This window comes from Aristolochia californica, unplaced genomic scaffold (assembly GCF_029961685.1).
Source record: "Aristolochia californica isolate CCGP_79_NKW_82.1479 unplaced genomic scaffold, dmAriCali1.0.hap1 SCAF_7, whole genome shotgun sequence".
Classification (NCBI taxonomy): domain Eukaryota; kingdom Viridiplantae; phylum Streptophyta; class Magnoliopsida; order Piperales; family Aristolochiaceae; genus Aristolochia; species Aristolochia californica.
The window spans coordinates 41,688,223-41,709,206 of record NW_027182268.1 but is presented as its reverse complement, the minus strand read 5'-3'; the positions used below and the strand labels follow the sequence as shown (position 1 = coordinate 41,709,206).

The 20,984-nt window shown below is 37.6% G+C and overlaps 2 protein-coding genes and 1 long non-coding RNA gene across 4 annotated transcripts; 1 reads left to right on the top strand and 2 right to left on the bottom strand.

The window, feature by feature from the left end:
* Positions 1–260: 260 nt before the first annotated feature.
* LOC137936951 (uncharacterized) lies at positions 261–3,513 on the bottom strand. Of its 2 annotated transcripts, none has more exons than XM_068781933.1 (6): positions 3,197–3,513; positions 3,050–3,125; positions 2,903–2,970; positions 2,640–2,779; positions 924–1,134; positions 261–789 (listed from the first exon to the last, which is right to left on the bottom strand). In XM_068781933.1, exons 1-6 carry the CDS (start codon positions 3,203–3,205, stop codon positions 622–624), a joined length of 672 nt encoding a protein of 223 aa, XP_068638034.1. In that variant the 5' UTR covers positions 3,206–3,513; the 3' UTR covers positions 261–621. The 2 variants fall into 2 exon arrangements, with proteins under 2 accessions (XP_068638034.1, XP_068638035.1); XM_068781934.1 differs by having other exon boundaries at positions 262–789; positions 3,203–3,511.
* A 5,227-nt stretch (positions 3,514–8,740) lies between these two features.
* On the bottom strand, positions 8,741–10,999 carry LOC137937677 (uncharacterized). Its single transcript, XR_011109635.1, has 2 exons — positions 10,920–10,999; positions 8,741–9,643 (listed from the first exon to the last, which is right to left on the bottom strand). It is a non-coding gene; the product is annotated as an uncharacterized lncRNA (long non-coding RNA).
* A 4,220-nt stretch (positions 11,000–15,219) lies between these two features.
* LOC137936785 (U-box domain-containing protein 4-like) lies at positions 15,220–18,442 on the top strand. Its single transcript, XM_068781662.1, has 2 exons — positions 15,220–15,527; positions 17,310–18,442. The coding sequence occupies exons 1-2, from the start codon at positions 15,256–15,258 to the stop codon at positions 18,160–18,162; spliced, it is 1,125 nt and encodes a 374-aa protein (XP_068637763.1). The 5' UTR covers positions 15,220–15,255; the 3' UTR covers positions 18,163–18,442.
* Positions 18,443–20,984: the final 2,542 nt, after the last annotated feature.

Here is a 20,984-nt window from a genome sequence, read left to right as displayed (position 1 = left end):
TATTAGTCTTTAAAAAATAAATTTATTTTGACGAGGAAAAAAACTGTGGATCAGGGTTGATGTCTTTCTGGAACATTGTTTAACACCCCTTGTTTACTCGTTTACTTGCCGAAAGACTAGCAAGCGAAAGAAATAGAGAGAGACAAATAAGGGGCAGGGGTGAGAGGAGACCAACACATCAGTCAAGACAAAATGAAAGTATAATTGCCATAAGAGTGCAGTTGCAATTTCCTGACGACATTTAGGAAGTTTGTGAAAAACAAGAAACTAAAGATCGTGATTGATCTAAAGTTGAAACAAATGCCACAAAGTGGAGAGATCATACATCCAATGCCTGCAAAACCTATCCAGGAGAATGCAAAACCCACTGTATTGCAGTATAATCAGCATATCCCTAACACAGGCATCATTCCTTAGATAATAGAAATTGCATTTACTGTGAACCCAACCCTTAACTTCTATACATTTGCAGAACATCTAAAAATAAAATATCAAACTTGCAACAGAACAGTGCAAAAAGATTTCTTAACAAGCAAGGTCATACAGCGTAGCCCTAGAAATGGCAAAATTTACGGAGGCTTAATAATAAGATCTTGGCCAACGGCCAAGGTCTTATAGAGGTTAAGTCAACTTGCGGTGCACTTCAATTATATCCTCATCCTCCATGCCTAAGGTCCCTGGTGTTGCCAAAGGGTTGACTTTGTCCCCGTCAAAAGAGAATACCAATTTCTCTAGACTAGCCTTAACTTTCTCCGCATACATTGTAAAGAGCCTCTCGAACTTGTCATCCTACCAAGTGACATAAATTCAAAAGTTAAAACATCCCTCTCTTTCAGAACAACTTGGTACTTGAGACTGGATAGCTTTGACCTACTACAAAAGAAAAGTAAAAAAGGGACAACTCGGTTAATGTAAGGCCATACCATGTACATGCGGAACGGCTTAACCCCATCCTTGTCCTGAATACTGATAATGACCTTTTGTCTCTTCTCTTTAGCCTTGAACTCCAATTCTTCATCATGTTCTGGAGCAGGTTTTGCAGAGGATATAACTTCTCTTCTTGCAGCCTCCTCAACTTCTCGTAATAGCTCTTCCGCAGATTGAGCGAATGATGCCAACTCCTCCTTTTTTAACCTATACATCTTAAAAAACAAAAGGTAAGAGTTGAAATGCAGCAAATGAATAAATAAATAAAATGAAGTGAAATAAAATGGTGCAAGTCATATCAAACAAATAAGAGCAAGGATAGAAGATAACAGACATATTCAAGAAGCTGAAATTAACAAAGGACGCAATGGATTATTCTCATGATTTAATCAGTCCTACAGATTGTGTGACCATTAGTCAACTCTTTTTCTACCCTCACTTTAAAATGGACTCAGCAATGTATCCTAAAAATTTTCCATGCCATAAAAAAACATGTTTCCTAGAAATTAAAGTTTGGCAAAATTAGTCTGACCAGCAAACATCAGCAACAGCATAAAACAGGCTCCCCATTTGACTTCTATATAATACATTCAGGCAACTTCTATATGCAGGCAATTCAAAACGGTGTCATCTGTTAAAGAAGCCAACAGCAAAGGCTGTTTTAGCAAACTGATTACTCATTACATCTTCCTACAGATCAGGATTCCACAAAAAAAAATATATAGGACCAATAATACGGAATTTATTGTTTGGTTCACTGGTCCTAGTAAACCAGTGTGTGAATGAAGTTACATCCAGTATAACTCATGCTGAAAGAGAGATAGGTTCAGAGGATGAACTGCTTTACACTGTCTTTATCTACCACACAAATCTTTGTAGAGATTGCATTTTATTAAGCCTGAAACTCATGATCTCCTCATACAGTCCAAGCTAACAAGAACTTAAAGGCTACTCTATGTTTGTCATTTAATCTGATTTTCCAAATAGCAATTTTATCCTCTGTAAGCAAAACAAAGGTCAGGGTGAACATTCTCATTCACTGCCATCCATATCAATCAGTTGTAAGGTATCCTTGTGGTAAATCACCTCTCCAAGGCCTGAGTTTAGACATAAGGAGTTTAATTCAGACATCCATAAAATCACAATGACCACGTAAAGATAGAAAGAGAAAAGTCATTGCAAAATCATAAATACGCTGAATCAACAAGAAGCAACTATAGAGTGCCTAGTGTCACTACACAATTCAGTCAATAATTTGATAGGAACAAGTGAATATGAACTAAAGTGCAATACGATTTTTGCAAGATATATGCATTGTAGAGAATTGGGCTCAATTGCCACACCGGGGTTTCAAGTCTCTGTAGGGCATGGTGCTCAGGATTCAAAAGACAAACACAAGCAATATGCATCAAATGCCCGTGTACTTTCTAGAGTAAGTTGGGATAAAATAACTAAAGCAAGCACACTGAAGATGGAAACGTAGGCTCCCTACTTAAGCTGCCAAAGAGTGACATGCTAGTGGTATCTCTCCTCTAATTAAATGTGCTACAAAACTGCATATCCTATTACTCAACTCTGAATACGTATATAAACAGTTCATCAACGACAACAATTACATATTAAAGTTCTATTCACAAGTTTTTAAAACCACCAATGAACTAAACCCAAACTACACAAAAATGCAGATGTAAACTGTAAATAAATTCAAAAACCTCAATTCTTGTATGGTTGAATCGCCTTTTAATCCCACATCAGTAGCAAGTTTCTTCGGAGGCGGGGGTAGCCAATCTTCTTCTTTCTCGTCGTCTTCAGAAACTTGCACAACTTCGCTACTCGTTTTATCATTTTCCGCCTAACATTTTATACGAATTATAAAGAATGTTGTCGTCGTTGTCAGAGAATTTTAATTAATAGATAGCAATAAAAATCAAAGCCCCCAAAAGAAGCACCACATAAATTGTTTGACTGAACCTACCAAAGGATTGACAGCGGGGTGCCTCTTCCGCTTTGTTTCGGTAAAAGAACTGGAATCCGAACAATCTTCTGCAGATCGAGCCGAAAAATTGGACAAACAAATAGATTTTATATACTGTAGAAGGATGAACAAATAATGCAAATTTACCGTCAAGGTAGACGAAATCAATTGGCTGAATACGACTGTAGTCGAACAACGGTTCAAGTTCCTCAGCTGGTTCTTCCTACAAAACAGCAAAAATGTTTTAATCAGAAAACCTAGAAAAAAGGCGATGAGAAATAAAGGAGGACAAACCTGTACCATATTCGTGCGTTCCGAGTTCTGATGGAGCCAACACTTCTTCGTTACCGCTACTGCACCAGTGCAACTGTCGAATCGATTTCGAACTTTTCAAGCCCTCGGCCAAAATAAAGAGCAGAGAAGGCGGAAGGATACACGAGAAAACCAGAAAACCCTCTCGCTATAAAAGTAAAAAAACAGAATGTAAGGGTGTAACAAGCAAGTATCGTAGACGTTGGAAACCCAAGCCTGGTTGAATAATCGAAATTCGAAAAGGGCGCGTATTCGGGTCCGGTGGCAATTGAACAATTAAATTACAGCTGCAAGCCTGCAACGAGTCGGATCAGATCGTTCTGCATTTGAGAATTGAGACGGTTGAAATTTGAATCCAGTCTCCAGTTCGAGCAGGCGGGGGCACGGTGGCATTGATCGGTGTAAAGACCAGGAAACACAAAGCGCAAGTGCGTGCCCACGGGGTGCACTCTGAAATTGAAATTAAAAGTACGTTCACTAATGAAAATAACCCAAAATCTCGCGAGTGCAGTAAACTACCTAGGTAATTCATTTTCACTCATTTTTATGCGCGAGTGCAGTAAACTACCTAGGTAATTCACTTTCACTCATTTTTAAGAAAAATAAGTAAAAATAAAATCACTCCCGAAGGCTAGTAAATTCATTTTCACTTGCGCACTCACTTAATCTCTCGCTTTTGTTTTGCTGATTATTCCTCTCACTCTTGCATTTAAATTTTATAAATTAATAATTTGTTTAAGTATTTTATTTTATATTTAATTAAAATAAACTAATTAATTAATTAATTAAAACTAATTAAAATTATCTTAATTTATTAACATAATAGTTAAATAAAATTATCTTACAAAATTAAATCAATCATAATCATTTTTAAAATAAAATTTCCTTTTTTTATTTATATAAGTTCATACTTTTAATATTATATTTGATTTCTAATTTAAGAGTGAGAATTTAGATATTAAAAATTAAAAATTTGATCAAGTATTTGGATATTATAAAAGTAAGAATTTTTTAATCATTTTATTTTTATTTATTTAACAAAAAATAATTAAAAATTATTTCTTAAAATTATTTATTAATTTAAAACAAGTTAAGATTTATTTTAGTTTGGTCAAATAGAACTATTTAAAATAAAATTTAAATCTATTAAATTAAATTTATATAATAAAATACCTTTTTTATTTATAAAAATTCATTATTTGAATATTATATTTAATGACTATTTTAAGAGTTAGAATTTAGATATTGTAAAAGTAATAATTTGATTTAAATTTGGATATTATAAAAGTAAGGATTTTTTTAATCATTTTATTTTTATATGTTTAATTAAATAAATATTGTTTTATTTTTAATTATTTATTAATTTAAAACAAGTTAAAATATATTTTAGTTTAGTTAAATAAAACTATCTTATAAAATTAAATCCATAAAAGTAACTTTTTATAATAACATACCCTCTTTTTTATTTACATAAATTATGATTTTTAATATTATATTAAATTAATATTTTAAGAGTGAGAATTTTTAGATATTAAAAAGTAAAAATTTGATTATGCATTTGGATATTATAAAAGTAAAACTTATTTAAGTATTTTATTTTTATATAATTAAATAATTAAAATTAATCAAAAATTAATTTTTTTATTAATCCAGACAAATTAAAATCTATTTTAAATTATCAATACAAATTTAAATAAAAACTATCTTATATAAGTTAAATATATTAAAATATTTTATTAATAAATTTTTTATATACTTTTCGGTATAATTTTTCACTATACACTAACACAAAAAATTATTTTCCACTGCATTTTTCATTACACACACACTAAATTGTATTAGTGACCGCACACCTTGATGAAGAAGAATACTGGCTATTTTAATTACATCAAAGCTCTATTTGGTCTTTGACGTCTCAATTCACTCTCAAACATGCTTCATTAAAGGGAGTGGGGTTAGTATGTATAGAATTGCTCTAGAATTGAAATTCAGATCAATAGGCAATTCGTGACTCCCGAATTCGAGTTAATGATCTGACTCGTCAATCCTCTTTCAACTGGAAAAAACACTAAATTTGAGTTTTTCCGTTGTACCTCCTTCCCTTACCATTTCAGCATTGCACTGAAATCTGTCAATTTGTGGCTTTCCCATCTTCTCCGATCTCTTCAGCTATTTCTTCCCTTCCAATGAAATTTATGGCCAAACTTCCCATTTTTTAATGTTGTCTACACCAAATCAACATCAGCCAACGCTCACTGGTTCCCGGTCTCCAGATCCAGACACCTATCGCCAGGTCTACCTTCAATCTTCTTCTCCTTCGGATCTTCCTCTTTCCTGCTCTTTTTCTTTTTTAACTTAAGTCTCTTTAGTTATTTTTTTCATTAATATGATTAATGAATTTGATGTTGGTGGGTGCTTTTAGTGTTTGATTTATTTAAAATTAAAAATATAAATATTATATAAAATAAAAACTAATTTAATTAGAGGGTAGTAATTATTCCCATAATAAAATATAATATAAAATAATAAAAATATTTTATTAAAAACAATAGCTAATAATAATTATTAACTAAATTATTATTGTTAATAATAATAAGACTAATTAGAATACTAAGTTTATATCCCGAAAATCATTAAGTATATTCAGCTAATTATATAAGATTTTTTTTATTGACTCGGGTAATGGGTCGAGCGAATCGACCTGACTCGGCTGATCTAACTTGGGATTTCAGGACAATGAATCGAGTCTCATTCCCGAGCCACGCTAACAATGGTGTGCATCACAGGTAAGGTGGGCCTGTTCACAGGACCTATTCAATTGCAGCTATTAAAAAGTTATTGTCACTTGGTTGTCACTCATATGAAAAGCCGATCATATTTATTTCATCACTTCAGCATTTAAGGCGAGAACGGCCAACTTAATGGTTTGCTACCCAATACAAGTCTGGCCGCACTGGTCGATGAAATTGGCTCAGTCACTTCGCTCATCTTAATGTTGTTCACTCGATCACCTACCTAAAGTATTGGCCTGGTTGGGAGTTGGCAGAGGGCAGCAAGGACGGTCCAGCTCTTGTACATTAAATATATAGTTGAAGAACAACCCATCTCTGGAATACGATACGACCAAAGCTCTGGGAAAATATGCTGTCTCGACAGAGCATTAATATTGTAAGAAAACCGTGGTCTGAAACACCCCATCTGTTCTTTCCTTTCTTATCTTTTGTTTTGAACTCCTTATGTTAACTTCATCCCCCACCTAAGTCAGCAAGTGCTTTCTTTGGAGAGAGGTTTATGGGATGAGAGAGGAAACTCATCCATAAAGAAAATCGTATTGAGAGATTCACAAAACAAAAAACATATTTTGCTAAGGGAGAAAATAGTTTAAATATTAATTGTTATGATCTTCTTCATCCATTGGTGTTCCTAGTATGGTAAACTCATCTGCACATGACTTAATATATTGAATAAATTCAGTGATATTCATAGTACTTTTGGTGAGATTTTTTAGAAGATTATTGACTTGTTTAATGCATCCATGAGATAGTTTAGCATATGTATTGGCAACAATAGTTTATGTTTCTCGAGAGGTGGTGGCTCCAACAATGAATGGGATAATTGTAGGAGACGGAGAGTCGATGAGGGCATTAAGGATCTATTGATCTTGTCAGATCAATACATTGTAAGCTGGATTTGGAGAGAGGTTTATAGTGAGCGTCTTTAGTGGATAAGGTTTAGAGTCATAATTGTACCCAAGGAGATCATACACGATGAAGAGAGTTTCAAACTGAAGGTTCAATGAGAGAGTTGGTAGAGATGAATTTGTGTAGAAATATTGATGGTAATAAGATGAAATTCGTTGGTGTTGAATATTGTTGAATATACTGGAGCATTAGGAGTTTCGTTTATAGTAGTCATAGAGATTGATATGGCCGAGTTAACTGACGTAAAATAGGCAGTGAGCTGGAACTAAAAACAGTGAGCAGGCAATTTTCAAGCGTGAGAGATTTTTTTTTCCTCTTTTTTCTTTCCTGCCAGCTCTTTTATGTGTGTGCACTTTGTCTTCGACTTCCCGTTGATACAGTCGGGAGCGGTGGTTGCGCTTTAGCGCCTGGGCGGCCTCTGTCGCACTGGACAGGCTAGTGTAGGCGACAGAGGATGAACAGTTGATGGCAATAAAGGCTTGAACAAGTTGCTGAAGAACAGTGAGTTGCCGGCACCGTCACCGGTGCCAATGGCTATTGCAGATATGATATTACGGGTGGAGAGGAAGAACAAGATATCTCGAAAAAAAAGAAATTCCATAAGAGAGCAAATATAGAGAAGAGGATTAATGAGTTGCTCTAATACCATATGAAATACTATTGTTGATTAAACTGAACCATGATTTTGTATTGATTTAGAGTCATATTGATATACAAATTTATAACAAAAATACCTAAACTGAAGGGTGATTCAAAGGAGTCCTATTGTTATGAAAGACTAACTAATTAGCTAATATCATATATATACGAATTTTTACAGAGTCAAAGTCTCTTTCTCTTTAATTGTGGTACAATGCTGAGTGAGATGACCCTCGTCAACGACAAAGACTTATTACTGTACCATACTAAGCAGCACAATCAGAAACAACAATAGTCAGAAATCAGAATCTACCACTTGTACCAAAACTGCAATAGTTAGAAATCAGAATCTACCACTTGTAATGAGGTTAATTTGAGACGAATCTTTGGTGGGTCTGAAGTAATGGTTGATTCTACGAAAGGAAAAGTTTGAGCTCGAAGTTAAAAAGAATGAAGGTGCGCTGCTGATGTCATGACTACTTATCCCTCATTTTGCGTTCTCAAATTTATCGTGTGTTTGCTATCTGACGGGAGTTCAGAACTGTAGACGAAATTTCTAACTGGGCGGGAGGCGAGAGTGTGGAGTGTTGAAATTGTGGCACAAGACCCACATCCAGAGTCTGCCATGATTGACAGTAGAATTTTGACCTCGGCAGTTTTGGGGTTACTTAATAGGGTTTTGTATCGGCCTCTCCAGAGAACAAGAATAACATAGCACGCCCTCTTTCTAGCCAATATCTGTTGGATTTTTACGGTGCCATGTAGTATACAGAATTTCAGATACTGACATATATTAATTATTTAAAAGTATTAAACGGAGGTTAAGCATGCTGTGATTAGGTCGAGAGCAGGACATGGATAGTGTTCATTGTCGGACTACTTTCTGATGCAAAAAGAAATAGGATAATACAGAGCTCAGACTTCTGAGGTGCGGATTGCAAGTTTGCAACCGATTCGATGAGTACACAGGAAGTTAATGTCCATCTCTCCTACCAAACCCATTAAAGTCCATTAATGGATGCTTGTACCTTGAAGTAGAAGACGGCAACTGATGCAGGACAAAAAACAGCTAAAAGGAAATTTCACGAACGTAGTAAACAAAGAACTGTATCATATGAAATCACTTGAAAGATTCGAGGAAAAGAAGCGGCAGTTAACCATGCATGAAGATTGACAAAGAAGAGAGTCACTGTAACCACCAAAATAGTAGAAACCTCACGGAAATTTTAATGTAGTTACATGGATAGGTTTCTCTACGCGGAAACTCCCACTCCCAAGTCTGCAGTTAACATGATCTATTCCAGGTACATCACTTCAACGATTTGCAACTGATAAAAGGAGAAGATCAGAAAAGCGACATTGAACGCCTTCGGGATTTTCGAAGTGGAAACCATTTTCCTTTCTTCCAGTTTAATAGAAATTTTTTTTTGAAAGAATGAAGATACTCGTTCGATGTCAAACCGCAGTGACTTCCCTGGAAGCCCCGATCTGCTTGCAAATCTCGAACAGCAGTCTGTCTTCAAAAAGTTTTCCCTTCTCCGTCTTAACTGGCAGGGCCTGGGGGATGCGCTTCCCCGTCATCATATTTGTTCCCGAGCTCTGCAACCCATGACTCTTGCCCGCCATTCCCAGCATCGCGTCCACGTAGGCGTCTCTGAAGCGAGTCAAGATGCTCAAGGGCGATAGGAGTCGAAAACGAAGACGAAGCTTTCGAAACGGTCGGAGCTTCCATGTTCGGCGAGTGTTGGTCCCGAGTCGGACGATTCTCAGGTTCTTTTTTCCGCCTGCTCCGTCCAGTCTCTGGTACCTTCTCCTCCTCCAGTACCTCTTCAAGCTCTGATAGAAGGGCACAATTTCCATATCTCCCGCGGTTTTATCAGACCCGACGTGAGAGCAAAGAAACCAGAAAAAAAAAAAATCCGCGACTTGGTCGAATGCAAACAGGAAGCGAGCGAGTCTCGACTTTATATAAGAAGAGAAACAAAAAAGATGCAAAGGTCAGGAAAAGCAGCCGAGGGTGAGCCCACTTTGGTCTACCTTGCCACTCTGACCTCCCTTATTAAAATATAAGTAAACCCATGTTTATTCCCTGTAATTATATAGAACCAGAATGTTAACTGCCAATGACACAACGTGACCCATGTCTTACCCGTTTTGCATTTTTCACACCAAATGATTTTTCGTATAAAAATTAATCCTTCAACATTTTTTGAATCAAGAAAATACCGGTTACCAGCTTTGAGCACTTTGGTTGATCGGGGAAAATCAAAAGATGACGAGACTTGAAAAACGAAATTGAAATCCATTAAAGCGAGCAAGCAGGAGAAATAAAACTCCGGGGAGACTGGATTTTCAGTGCTTACGTTAATTGGGTCAATAAAATAATGTGACGAGCGGAATATAAATATTTCGAAGAAGAAGAAGAAGAGTTTAAAGGGAAGCCGCTGGAACATTGATTTCCTAATTGATTTCACTTGACAGCCTTTCCTTAATTCACAAGGAAACAATGAATGCTCAGGCATTGTAGTAAAGGGAGGTCGATGGGAGCATTTAATATTTGGTTCTGATAGTAGTTGGTAAGTACGTGAAGCGGAGTATGTTTCTGTTCACTGTCACCATTTCAACTGTTTTTTGCTATCTACCTTAAACGATGAACTGTTTAGTCTTGAAGCGCACATTTTGTTATTGTTGTTAGGAGTTAACCGATGGTTGGAGTCGTCAGCGGCCGGCAAAATATGCTACTGAAGATAAGCAAAGGAATAGTTTGCTTCGAGCTTCTCATCCAGAACCACCGGATGAGAACCATCGGGATTTGAATATGAATTTGGATCCCTCTTCAGTGGTTTAAGTTTAACAAGGCCGGCTTTTCTGGGTAGAGTTTGTCTAGGACATCGTTCGTTATTTCTTGATGGCCGAGGAGAATGTTTCAGGAGTCAAATTTGTGCTGTTTTAGGTGTCTTATTTGTCAAATTTGTGCTTTTTTGGGTGTCGTATTTGTCAATTTTGCGCTGCTATCCCATTCGCAGTTTTCTGGCAACTGCTAGGATTTAAAATAGATGAGAAGAGGACGACTTATCAAGCATCGAAGACAAGCAGCAGCGAAAAGACGGGGAAGCGGAGGGACAAAAAGGCAACCACACTACTGGACGCTAATGCTGTTTCTGTAGAAAAATGAAAACCGCATCGCTTGATTTCACACTCTCGTGTAGAAACTTCATATAAAGGATAAGAAACTCCGACCAAGATGAGATTTGTTTTCTCACCGAGTCAAAAGTAATTGCTTGACGCAGCACGCATGCAGAGCACAGAGAAAGTTGAAAACAAAGTAATTTGAACTTGGAAGAGATGATGGAATGCAAAGATACCTTCACCAGTTCTGCTGAATGCTCTGAATGTCAATCGCGTGAAAAGTGAACAAGACCACGGAAAGCCCACTGCCCCATTGTAGTTTCTTAGCGATTTCCCCTATTTGGGAAGTAGGAGCCTTCTTTTTATGAGAGGAAAGACGAGTTGTAATTAATCTGCTAAATTTATGAGTAGTAGACTTGAGGTCCTAAAAAGCTTTAGAAGCCTCGTTTGTCTATGTGAGACCAATAACGCCATAGTTCTTAATAAATCACTTGTAATACCTTGTCAGGCCAATAAATCCGCAAAACTGCAATTGTAGTGGGAGTAGGGTAGGCCAAGAGACAATCAATCGCTTCGAGTTCATGCGGATCTACATGGATACACCACACCTGCTAGAGAGAATTATCACAATGCTTTTTCATATTACAAATGGGGCCTAAAAGTGATATTCATGAGATCTTGGAAGATGGAGGGAGTATAGTAAAAATGGCAGGTCCATGCAACGCATCTAACAACTCTTGTATTCGAGCAATAGGAAATTTGTCCTTGACAGTAATTACATTAAGCGTCTTATAACATATGCTTAACTAAGGGAATTTTATTGTCCATATTTTTAAAACTAATAACACAAATAACTAACTTTTTAACTTAATATCACAAATACCCAATTTTGATATGTCGATTGCACATATGTATAATCAAAGATAACACGTAAACTTTGATCGGTTATATGGTGTCATGTCATCTTGCCACATCAACCTGAAGAGTTTAACGACGTGTCACCTGCCATGTCATCGGGAAGCCACAACTTCCTCCAAGTAGGATGCCACATACGCCCTCCACGTCAGTTTACCTTTTTTCTCTTGTTTTCTTTTCATGATTGATTTAGTTTATTTTGTAATTCAAAACATTTAAAAAACATTAATTTCTGATTTTAAAAACTCTTACACATTTCATTTCATTACCTTCACTTAAATATAATAAAAGTTATAAAATTTGATTATTAATTATTTAATTTTGTATGTAATTTGTACCTTATTTTACTTAATACCTTAATACCTTAATGTAATTATCTTAATTTAAGATGTTATTTAATTTAATACAATATTTATTAAAAAATAATTGTTTTTAAAATTCTTATTTGTTGGTACAAATTTTCTACCTTATTTTTTTATAATAAAAATATTCATATTTTATTTTATTAAAATTTTTATTCCTACCTATTTAACACCTTTTAGTAGCGATGTAAAATATTTTTATTTAAATATTATATAAATTTTTATTTTAGAGTTTAAAAATCTAATTTATCGGTACATGTTTTATTACCTTATATTTCAAAATATTTCTAATTTTTTAATTTATTTTTAAAAACGATATTTAACTCAAAAAATATTTTCAAAACTTTTAAATTTTTTATAATATATATAAAAATATTTATTTTTTTAAATCTAAAAAATATTTTTAAACGATTAATATATATTTTAAATATTTTTCGATGACATGGTAGGATGAAGTGGCATCGTACATGGAGGTTAATGTGGCTTCTAGATGATGTGGCCGGTGTTAGACTCTTTGGGTGTTATTTTTGACTGTACTCATATGCTATTGATTAGTCAAAGTTAGGTATTTATGATATTAAATTAAAAAATTAGTTATTTGTGTAACTAATTTTAAATAAATTAGATAATACAGTAAAACTCCCTTGAACTAATCTCTTAATTTCTGCATTCTGTATGGGTATCGGTATGGGCGCTCATTAGATGGTCGGGCACCAAGAATAACGGGTCAACAGGGTATGCTGCGATCATGCTTGCAAACTGAAGAACACCTCCTTAGGCTCCGGAAATAATTTATCAAAATACCATAAGACTGGTATGACAGCATCAAGAGGTGCACATTCTGGGCTTGGCAGAGTAGAGATGCCACCCAAAATCGAGATGAACAGCATTTGTTATGCTAGCCACGGGTGCTACGAGAGAGATGTTTCATCCCCCCCCCCCCCCCCCCCCCCCCCCCTACTTGATCACCTTAATCAAACTCAAAGAATGCTCAGTGAGATTCCATTTGACAGTGCAAGTCTTTGAAACCATTGTAAGCCTATGACCAAGCAATACCCTTCACTGCTAAGATGTAGAAATCAGTGCCTAAACTGCCACTTCATGTATCAATCTTCTTATCCTCCACCATGAACGGAATACGCAAGGCCGAGGCACGGAACGGTTTCTGCATGGCCCATAACTGCAAACGCAGAGAAAAGAGGTTCCCCTTGTCGATTTTTTTCGTTGAAACTCAACCCAAAACGAAGTCTATTCTGGAAGATAAAAGAGCAGAAGCCGGGTCGGGTTGTGATTGAGATATGATGTTATTGTAGCATTTCTTGGTTTATTTTCTGCAAAATATGGCTATTGGGACTTGCTAGTCTTTCTTCGGACACATAGATGGTTTACGGACTCGGTTTTTTTTATTATTAGCTCTGATGGTCGATTCCGTTACTCGTGATCGAAACTCGGAAAGAGGAAATTGCACATTAGAAACTGGCTGTTGAAGTTTCAAGTCGAAAGCCTGTATTTGAAAAAACTGCGAGACTATAAACAGCTAACGATCTCTGTCGATTCTTCTGACCCTGAAATGAAAAATCCCTTTGAAAGTCTTAACAACGATGGCCTAACTCTCTCCGACTTTTATTGACCATTTGCGGCGGAAAAAAATAAATATAACAAAATATTTTCAGTGAAATTCTTTAATGAAATCTCTTTGGAAGCTATAAAAACGCCCGTTCAAGTCTCCACCATCCAATTCGTTGAAGCAGCTGTCTGCTGCGGACTGGTACAAGAGCCTACCTCCTGAGCTTGGTATAAATTTCGGGTAGGTGGGATTGGGACTTTCGAGTTCGATGTCGGCCATCGTTCAATTAAAATTCTCCACGTGTTTTCTTCACTTTGATTACTTAGATATTATTCAAGACCTTGCCACGTTAAATTGGTACGATTGATCATAATTTCAAATTAATTAATACCTGCATTTCTATTGAATTACTCAAAGAAAGGGTTAATTATCTCTATGCTCTTACCCTTTTTTTGATTAGTTAATGCTAATAAAATGAAATTTGGGCATGTAGCAGTAGAAATGAAACTGGACGAAAGAAAAGTCCTCGTGGGTAATTCGGGCATCTCAATCTGATGCAATGGAATTGAAGCTGCCCACATTAATGCCCCATCAATTATTTGCTTTTATTTGATGTTAAAGATAAGGAGGATCAAACTAATCTTTACTACCATCCAATGGGGATCTCCGAAGTGGGAAGTGAATTATCTTTTGACATCTTTATTATCGAATGAATAATGGAGTTTCCAAGAAGCCATGATTAAACAAAACACAAGGGGTTTTAATTGAAAAGGCAAACGGCCCCTCCCCCCCCCCCCACGCTGTCCACGGACTTCACTAGATTAATCGAATCATAAAAAGATACACATGACGAGAAAGCCGCTGCCGCAGCTTTTGCTTTTTTTTGTTTGCCTCATTCGGGTTCGGCACTCCGACTTGGACCGGATCTGAAGCATACTCCAATAGTGATCTGCGAAGAAAAGAGCGACGTGGCGAGTGTGAGATCATACACGGAGGATTCGGCCGCACCATCCGCGAGCTCCAGACGTTGCTGTCAGCAGAGAGGCGCGCTCGCGGTGCGAACATTAATATTAAATTATTCAAACGGGGGGGCTCACCGCACGTGGTGAGTTGCAGGCAGGACATGTGTGACAAGGAGCGAAGAAGCACTGTTGCCGTCACGAACTATGATGTGACGATCGGTTGACGTAAGACCTTTATCTGGGTGAAATTGCAAAAAAACTCTCTAGCCAATAAAAAAAAAGATAAATAAATGGATTATTAATAGACGGGACGGGCGTTTACGCTCTTAACGGCTCTTTTCTTGACGACAAAGCCACATCTTTTTCTGTCCTCCGGAACAACGGCCGTCACGATATTGGCTCCTTGAAATTACTATCATGTCCTTACTCGGAGAGCCAGGATACGCAGGGCTAATTCTCAAGCCGCCAAAAGAGGTCCGGTTCGGGTCGGTGAATGAAGGAACCGTGTGCAATTTGAGATTTATGATTGCAACGGATCCAATTTCCAAATCTAACTGAAACAAACTAACCGACAAGAGTCCCGGAAGCGGGCGGGCGCGGTCCACGTCAGTTGCTTAATGGCGCCCTCACGTCAATCTAACAAAATAGACGGCGTTAACTTCAAGAAGATTAAAAATCTATTCCGCCTCAGATCTTTCTCGCTCTAAAACCAACTGCTGTGCTTGTCCTCTCTGTCTGTTTCTTCCGGGCGAGGCTTCGAGAGGGTATGGAATCGTCGGACTGTCAGAATTCCGGCGAGAATTTCGTCAGAATTCCGGCAATCGTTCAACAGACCGTGCAATTGATTCTCTCTGATGACCGGAGCTTGAAGGTTGAAGGGGCGCGGGAGATTCGGAGATTGACGAAGACATCTTCCAAGCACCGGCGGCTGTTCTCGGACGCCATAGAACCATTGGTCTCAATTCTCCGGTCGGAGAATTTCGATTGCAACGAGTCGGCTCTTCTTGCTCTTTTGAATCTTGCCGTGAAGGACGAAAGGTTGGTTTCTCGCCTATTGATTGTTTCGTGTATTTTTCGAATAAATGATGTTGAGTCTTGGGTTTTAAAAGAAGAAGCTTGGGATAGTCTATTTCTTCTCAGTTATACTTGTTAGCTGCATTCACAGGACCTTGGGTTGTTTGTCGGCAGAAAATTGTTATTTCCTTGTCTTTTTCCAATGGAGTCTAGAAGAGAAATTTGGAGCTAAATTCTTGGCCGAAGCTCAAGGATTGCAGCTATGAATCACACGTGAGGATAGATGGGTTTGTGGGGGCGTTTTCTTGTTTTACCTATGAAATTTGGAATTTTAAATAGGTTGCGGCTTATTGACTTGGTACTGAAAGTTCGAGCTTTTAGAATAAAGATGAATTTGTTTTCTGTCACGGAAAGATTTGATGATTATAAAATGTCTCGACTTAGTTCGTCCAAGTTTTATGGTCTTTTTAGTAGATATCGGGATTTGTCATCTGTGGAGTCCGAGAGTGATTCTGCTTTGTACTAACTCAAAATTTTATCGATTACTTTTCTCCTACGAGAATTAACTTTTCTTCCGTGTTACTCTTCCTTGTCACCTTTTCCCTTTCCCTTTTCCTCTTTTTACTTCATTTTTGTGGGAAATTGTGCATCAACTAGCTCTTTTCGTATATAGTAATATAAACCTGCCTCTTCTAGTTGATTATTAGACTATGCTCGTTTACTTGCAACGAACTCCTAAGTTGTAAAACTAGTAAATCCCCACTAGTTTGTTTTTGAAATATAAATTTTTTTGAACTTCAACATGAATACAAGCTAGACTTAATAATAGGGTTCTAATCCATGAAATTTCCCGAAAGATGAGTGTTAAGTTGCAATATTTACCAACAAAATATTTGTTATTAAAATAAAAGTAATTTCTATGTCACGTTGACAACTTGAAACGGAGGGATATGGGCAATTCCTGATTAATTTAAATCATATTAGATACTATCAGTGCTTTAATCTTGCAGAAAGTCAGGTAGGCATTAGGAAATTCTGAATATTCCATAACTTGTTTAATCGAACTAGCAAATGGACCAGTTAGGATTGCAATTTTTCATATGCTCCAATGAACCAGACAAGTCAACATGGTATGTTATCACTAAATTTTAGAATTGTACTTAATTTGGATTCTCTAAGGATTACAAAAGCTTGGTAGAAATCAAAGAACAGATGACTTGAAATTATCCATGTTTCAATTTTTGAGAGGTTTAGGGAGGGTAGAACAGAGGAGTCTTAATGAACTGGTTCTTTTGGATATGGCTATTGTTCTCTGCCCATAAACATGTTGACAGTAATCTCTTTCTGCGAGTATGGACACTGATAAGGATAATGACTGCTCTTCGATTTGGGGATGTTTCATACAATTCCAACATATCTAGGCTTTCACTTGGTCAAGTTACTATCGTTCTACAGAGAGACAAATTTCTAACTTAGTGATTACTCAGTTTGAACATATTAATTGTGTAGCTATCTAGAGGTTCTAAAGCTTGAGGTCATCTTTTCCCTTGCCTGCTGATGGTTGCCAGTCATGTTGTCTAAGTAGAACTAGAAGCAGGGTTAATTGTGCACGTCCTTCATTTTTCTTTGATCACATATCAGTTTTGACATTATACAGTGATGCAATCTTACATAAGATCTAACAGGTAGCAAAAGCAAGTTGGGCTTCAAAGTTCTAATGTATAGTAATTTGATCTGGCTTCAACTTCTGTACAGCTGAATTCGCATGAGTTTGATTCTGAATGTTTCCTTCGTTGGCTTTCACAGAAACAAGATCAAGATTGTGGATGCCGGTGCACTGGACCCACTTATCCGTTTCTTGCAGTCGCATGATTTAACTTTACGAGAATATGCAACTGCGGCACTGCTGACGCTCTCCGCTTCCTCGATAAACAAACCAACAATCAGTGCCTCTGGTGCCATTCGTCTTCTTGTCCAGGTCCTAAGAGATGGGACACAACAAGCCAAAGTGGATGCACTGATGGCCCTTTACAATTTATCCACGCTCCCGAAGAACCTCAATGCCATTCTCTCGTTTCAAGTGATCCCTCCCCTAATAAACTTGCTCAGAAGCTGCAAAAAGTCCTCAAAAACAGCTGAAAAGTGTAGTGCCTTGTTAGAATCCTTGTTGAACTTTGATGAGGCGAGGACTGCTTTAACAGCTGAGGAAGGTGGAGTTCTTACAGTGGTTGAAGTACTTGAAGATGGCTCACTACAAAGCAGAGAACACGCGGTTGGAGCCCTTCTAACTATGTGCGAGAGTGATCGAGCCAGATACAGGGAAGCAATTCTGAATGAAGGAGCAATTCCAGGTCTCCTCCAGCTCACTGTTCAGGGTACTCCCAAGTCTCAATCTAAAGCACGAATGTTATTGCAGTTACTGAGAGATTCTCCTTACCCTAGATCAGAGCTTCAGGCTGACACGCTAGAAAATATTGTTAGTAACATTGTTTCTCAGATAGATGGTGAAGATCGATGTGGGAAGGCAAAGAAGATGCTAGCAGAGATGGTTCAAGTCAGCATGGAGCAGAGCTTGAGACATCTACAACGAAGGGCTTTAGTGTGTACACCAAACGAGCTGCCTCTTACTACCTGTACATCAGAAGTTCCTCCCAAGTGAAGTAGTTTGTTTTCAGTTTCACAAAGAAGAAGCAAGAAGAAGAAGAAGAAGAAGATGAAAGCACACGGCACCAATAAGATAGGGGTCATGCCAGTCCAGGCCATCGTTACCGTTGGTATCAGGTGATTGGTGAGTATTTGGTCTTCTTGAGTGTCTTGGGGGATGGGTTAGTCCTGTGTATGTTGTTTCGTTTTCTGCCCGCTGTTTTCTAAAAATAAGCTGTAAGTGTATCATGTATTCTTGTTCATTAGTCTTTGAAATAAAAAGCGAGGGTTCTTAGTTCTTACGACAGAAATTCAATTCCTCGGATCTTCTTGAGAAGAAAATTTCCCCATCTTCGACAAGGAATCCGGGGCAAAAAATGGACTCTGCCGCCTAATCATGGAAAAACCGTTCGATGTGAACAATTTGGAAACAGATTGATCCCGTTGTAAAATCCGCGTTCTAATGAAATCACCTGAACGGGCAAGAATTCAATAACTCGAGGGTGCGTTCAGCAGGTTAGGTTCGAGTCGGGGAAGACTTTGTCAGGTTGGGAAAATCTAATCCTATAAAATAGACTCCGCTGACGGTGAGATTACAAAGAAAGACCAATTGAAACAGAAGTAAAGCAGAGTTGCATATTTGCTTTGACAACTCGAATAATTGAATGAGAACATGATATAGGGACTTAGTTTCACGCAAACAGAAGATGCAGGTGTGATAATCCACTACTAGGCCTTAAGTGTCCAATTTATTTTTACTTAAAAAATTTCATTGGGCGTGCATCTGATTCTGGGTAAACATCGCCAGGTCAAAAGGTATTTCCATTAAAAATCTTGTCGACAAACAGTTACAGAATTGGAAACTCTTTGGCGATAAGTTGAATCGCCCATGCCAGAGTGAATTTACCCTATGGCATCAGATTGATGCCCTAATGGAAGTGCTTACGATGTCATCAACGACAGGTGGTGTCAAATCCCTCTATTTTCTTCTTTATTCCACCTTTTAGGGAGTAAAGTTAAAAAATCTTTAACCTTATTCCCAATCTGGTTGATTCTTCTCCCTCGTTGATGACGCTATAAGACCCATCTAGGTTTCACGTATTATTTGGAAGAATGAGCTTCTTTTCTTGTTTTTAGCTTGATTTCAGACCTTCTCAATGTTTCGGTATCGATTTTTGGTGGAATTATAATCTCAAGTTGGATTAAAAAACGAAAAACGTAGGCCATAGATATCCCTTCTGCATGCCTCAACTGAGACACCGTCAATTCGGCACATGTCCCGGCCATTGCTTGCCTTAGAAGAATAGCTTCCTATGGATGATTACGTCCAGTAACTAAAATTTGGATGGCCACCGGTTGCATTGGCTGGCGTGCAGTTTCCTCTTCAGGCTCTGAGGCGGTGATCTTGGAATTTGTATAAGAACTAAATATTTCTTTGTATTTCATCTCCTTCCTCAAAAGCTCCCTCTAATCTCTGTCCTGATGTTCCGCTCCTCTCTCTGGAACTGTCACAAAGCCGACTCTTTGGTGATTTCTTCGTCAAACATCTGTCCGCACGTCGGAACTTGCTTTCAAATGGACCAGACTTTTTGGTGATTTCTTAAAGCAAGGTGCTCTGAACGTCAATCAATTTTCGTTTCGGAATGACAGGGAATTACGACAGTTAAGTTGCGTGAAATAGAGGAAGCGCATCATGCGCCTTGTCATGACCGCTAGATTCTTTCTGCCATTCGGCGTACTACGTATGCCTCGTCCAAAAGTTTAGAGCTCTCTCAAAGACGCCCCGGGCAATTTTGTTTATTCGTTCCTCTTTGGTATTTAGATCATTGCAGAGACAATTGGGACCTTCTTTGTGGTGTTTGCGGGATGTGGCTCGGTGATTGTCAATAAGATATACAGGCAAGTGCCATTTCCAGGGATCTGTCTAACTTGGGGGTCTCATCGTCATGGACATGATATATTCGACGGCAGCTACCATCACCTTCGCCTTCTTCCCACGGTTTCCCTGGAAGGAAGTGATTTATGATCACAACTCACTTTTGTTCAGTAAATCAGTAAATGCGAGCTTCTAAATGCATGTCCCATGGAATTTCATAAACTTGTCCTTGTTCGGACATTCAAACTCAACTGCAATCCGTGGTCTGAAAATTAGAATCAACCGATATCCACAGGTGCCAAGCTATGTTATAGCACAGCTTTGTGGATCGCATCTCGCCAGTGCTGTATTGAGTTTGATATTTGAAAGAAAGGAGCATTTCTTTGGAACTATCCCAGCGGGATCCAACCTTCAGTCGCTCGTTCTCGAAATCTCTTTCTTCTTGATGTTAGTTGTCTCCGACGTTGCAATCGACAATAGAGCAGTGCATAACTGGTCTAATGATCTAAATTGTTGCTCTTATTTCTATTTAATCTGCAAACTTGCTTAATTTCAGATACTTTTGCAGATTGGAGAGTTAGCTGGTCTAGCCATTGGATCGACCATAACTCTGTACGTTTTCGTTGTAAGAGACTAATTCAGTAGCTTGATTTTGTCCTTTTTCTGGCTTCTTTATGTAAACACCGTCTTAGATGGAATAACCTAATGGTCGATTAATCGCACTTCTCTTTCTGCTTTCCTGATATTGACATTTTATCAAGATGACAATGGCTCGCAGCGCGAACTCTGATCCAAAGGAACTGGAAAACGACAGTGGCCTAAACATGTAGAAAATCACAAGTAAATATAATTACTTGGTAAAAGATTTGACCCTTGGGCCTCCTCCACAATAATCTACTTATTTTTGCATAAACATCATTTTTTTATATGGAGTATGAATTCGCAAACGGTACTCAGGCAAT

What these genes read in the sequence shown, in the direction of transcription:
- LOC137936785 (XM_068781662.1), top strand. Translation starts at nt 15,256, where the DNA reads ATGGAATCGTCGGACTGTCAGAATTCCGGCGAGAATTTCGTCAGAATT. An exon ending in CTTGCCGTGAAGGACGAAAG is followed by an intron (nt 15,528 to 17,309) that starts GTTGGTTTCTCG and finishes TGGCTTTCACAG; the next exon opens with AAACAAGATCAAGATTGTGG.
- LOC137936951 (XM_068781933.1), bottom strand. An exon ending in TGATTTCGTCTACCTTGACG is followed by an intron (nt 2,971 to 3,049) that starts GTAAATTTGCAT and finishes CTCGATCTGCAG; the next exon opens with AAGATTGTTCGGATTCCAGT. An exon ending in ACCCCGCTGTCAATCCTTTG is followed by an intron (nt 2,780 to 2,902) that starts GTAGGTTCAGTC and finishes ATAAAATGTTAG; the next exon opens with GCGGAAAATGATAAAACGAG.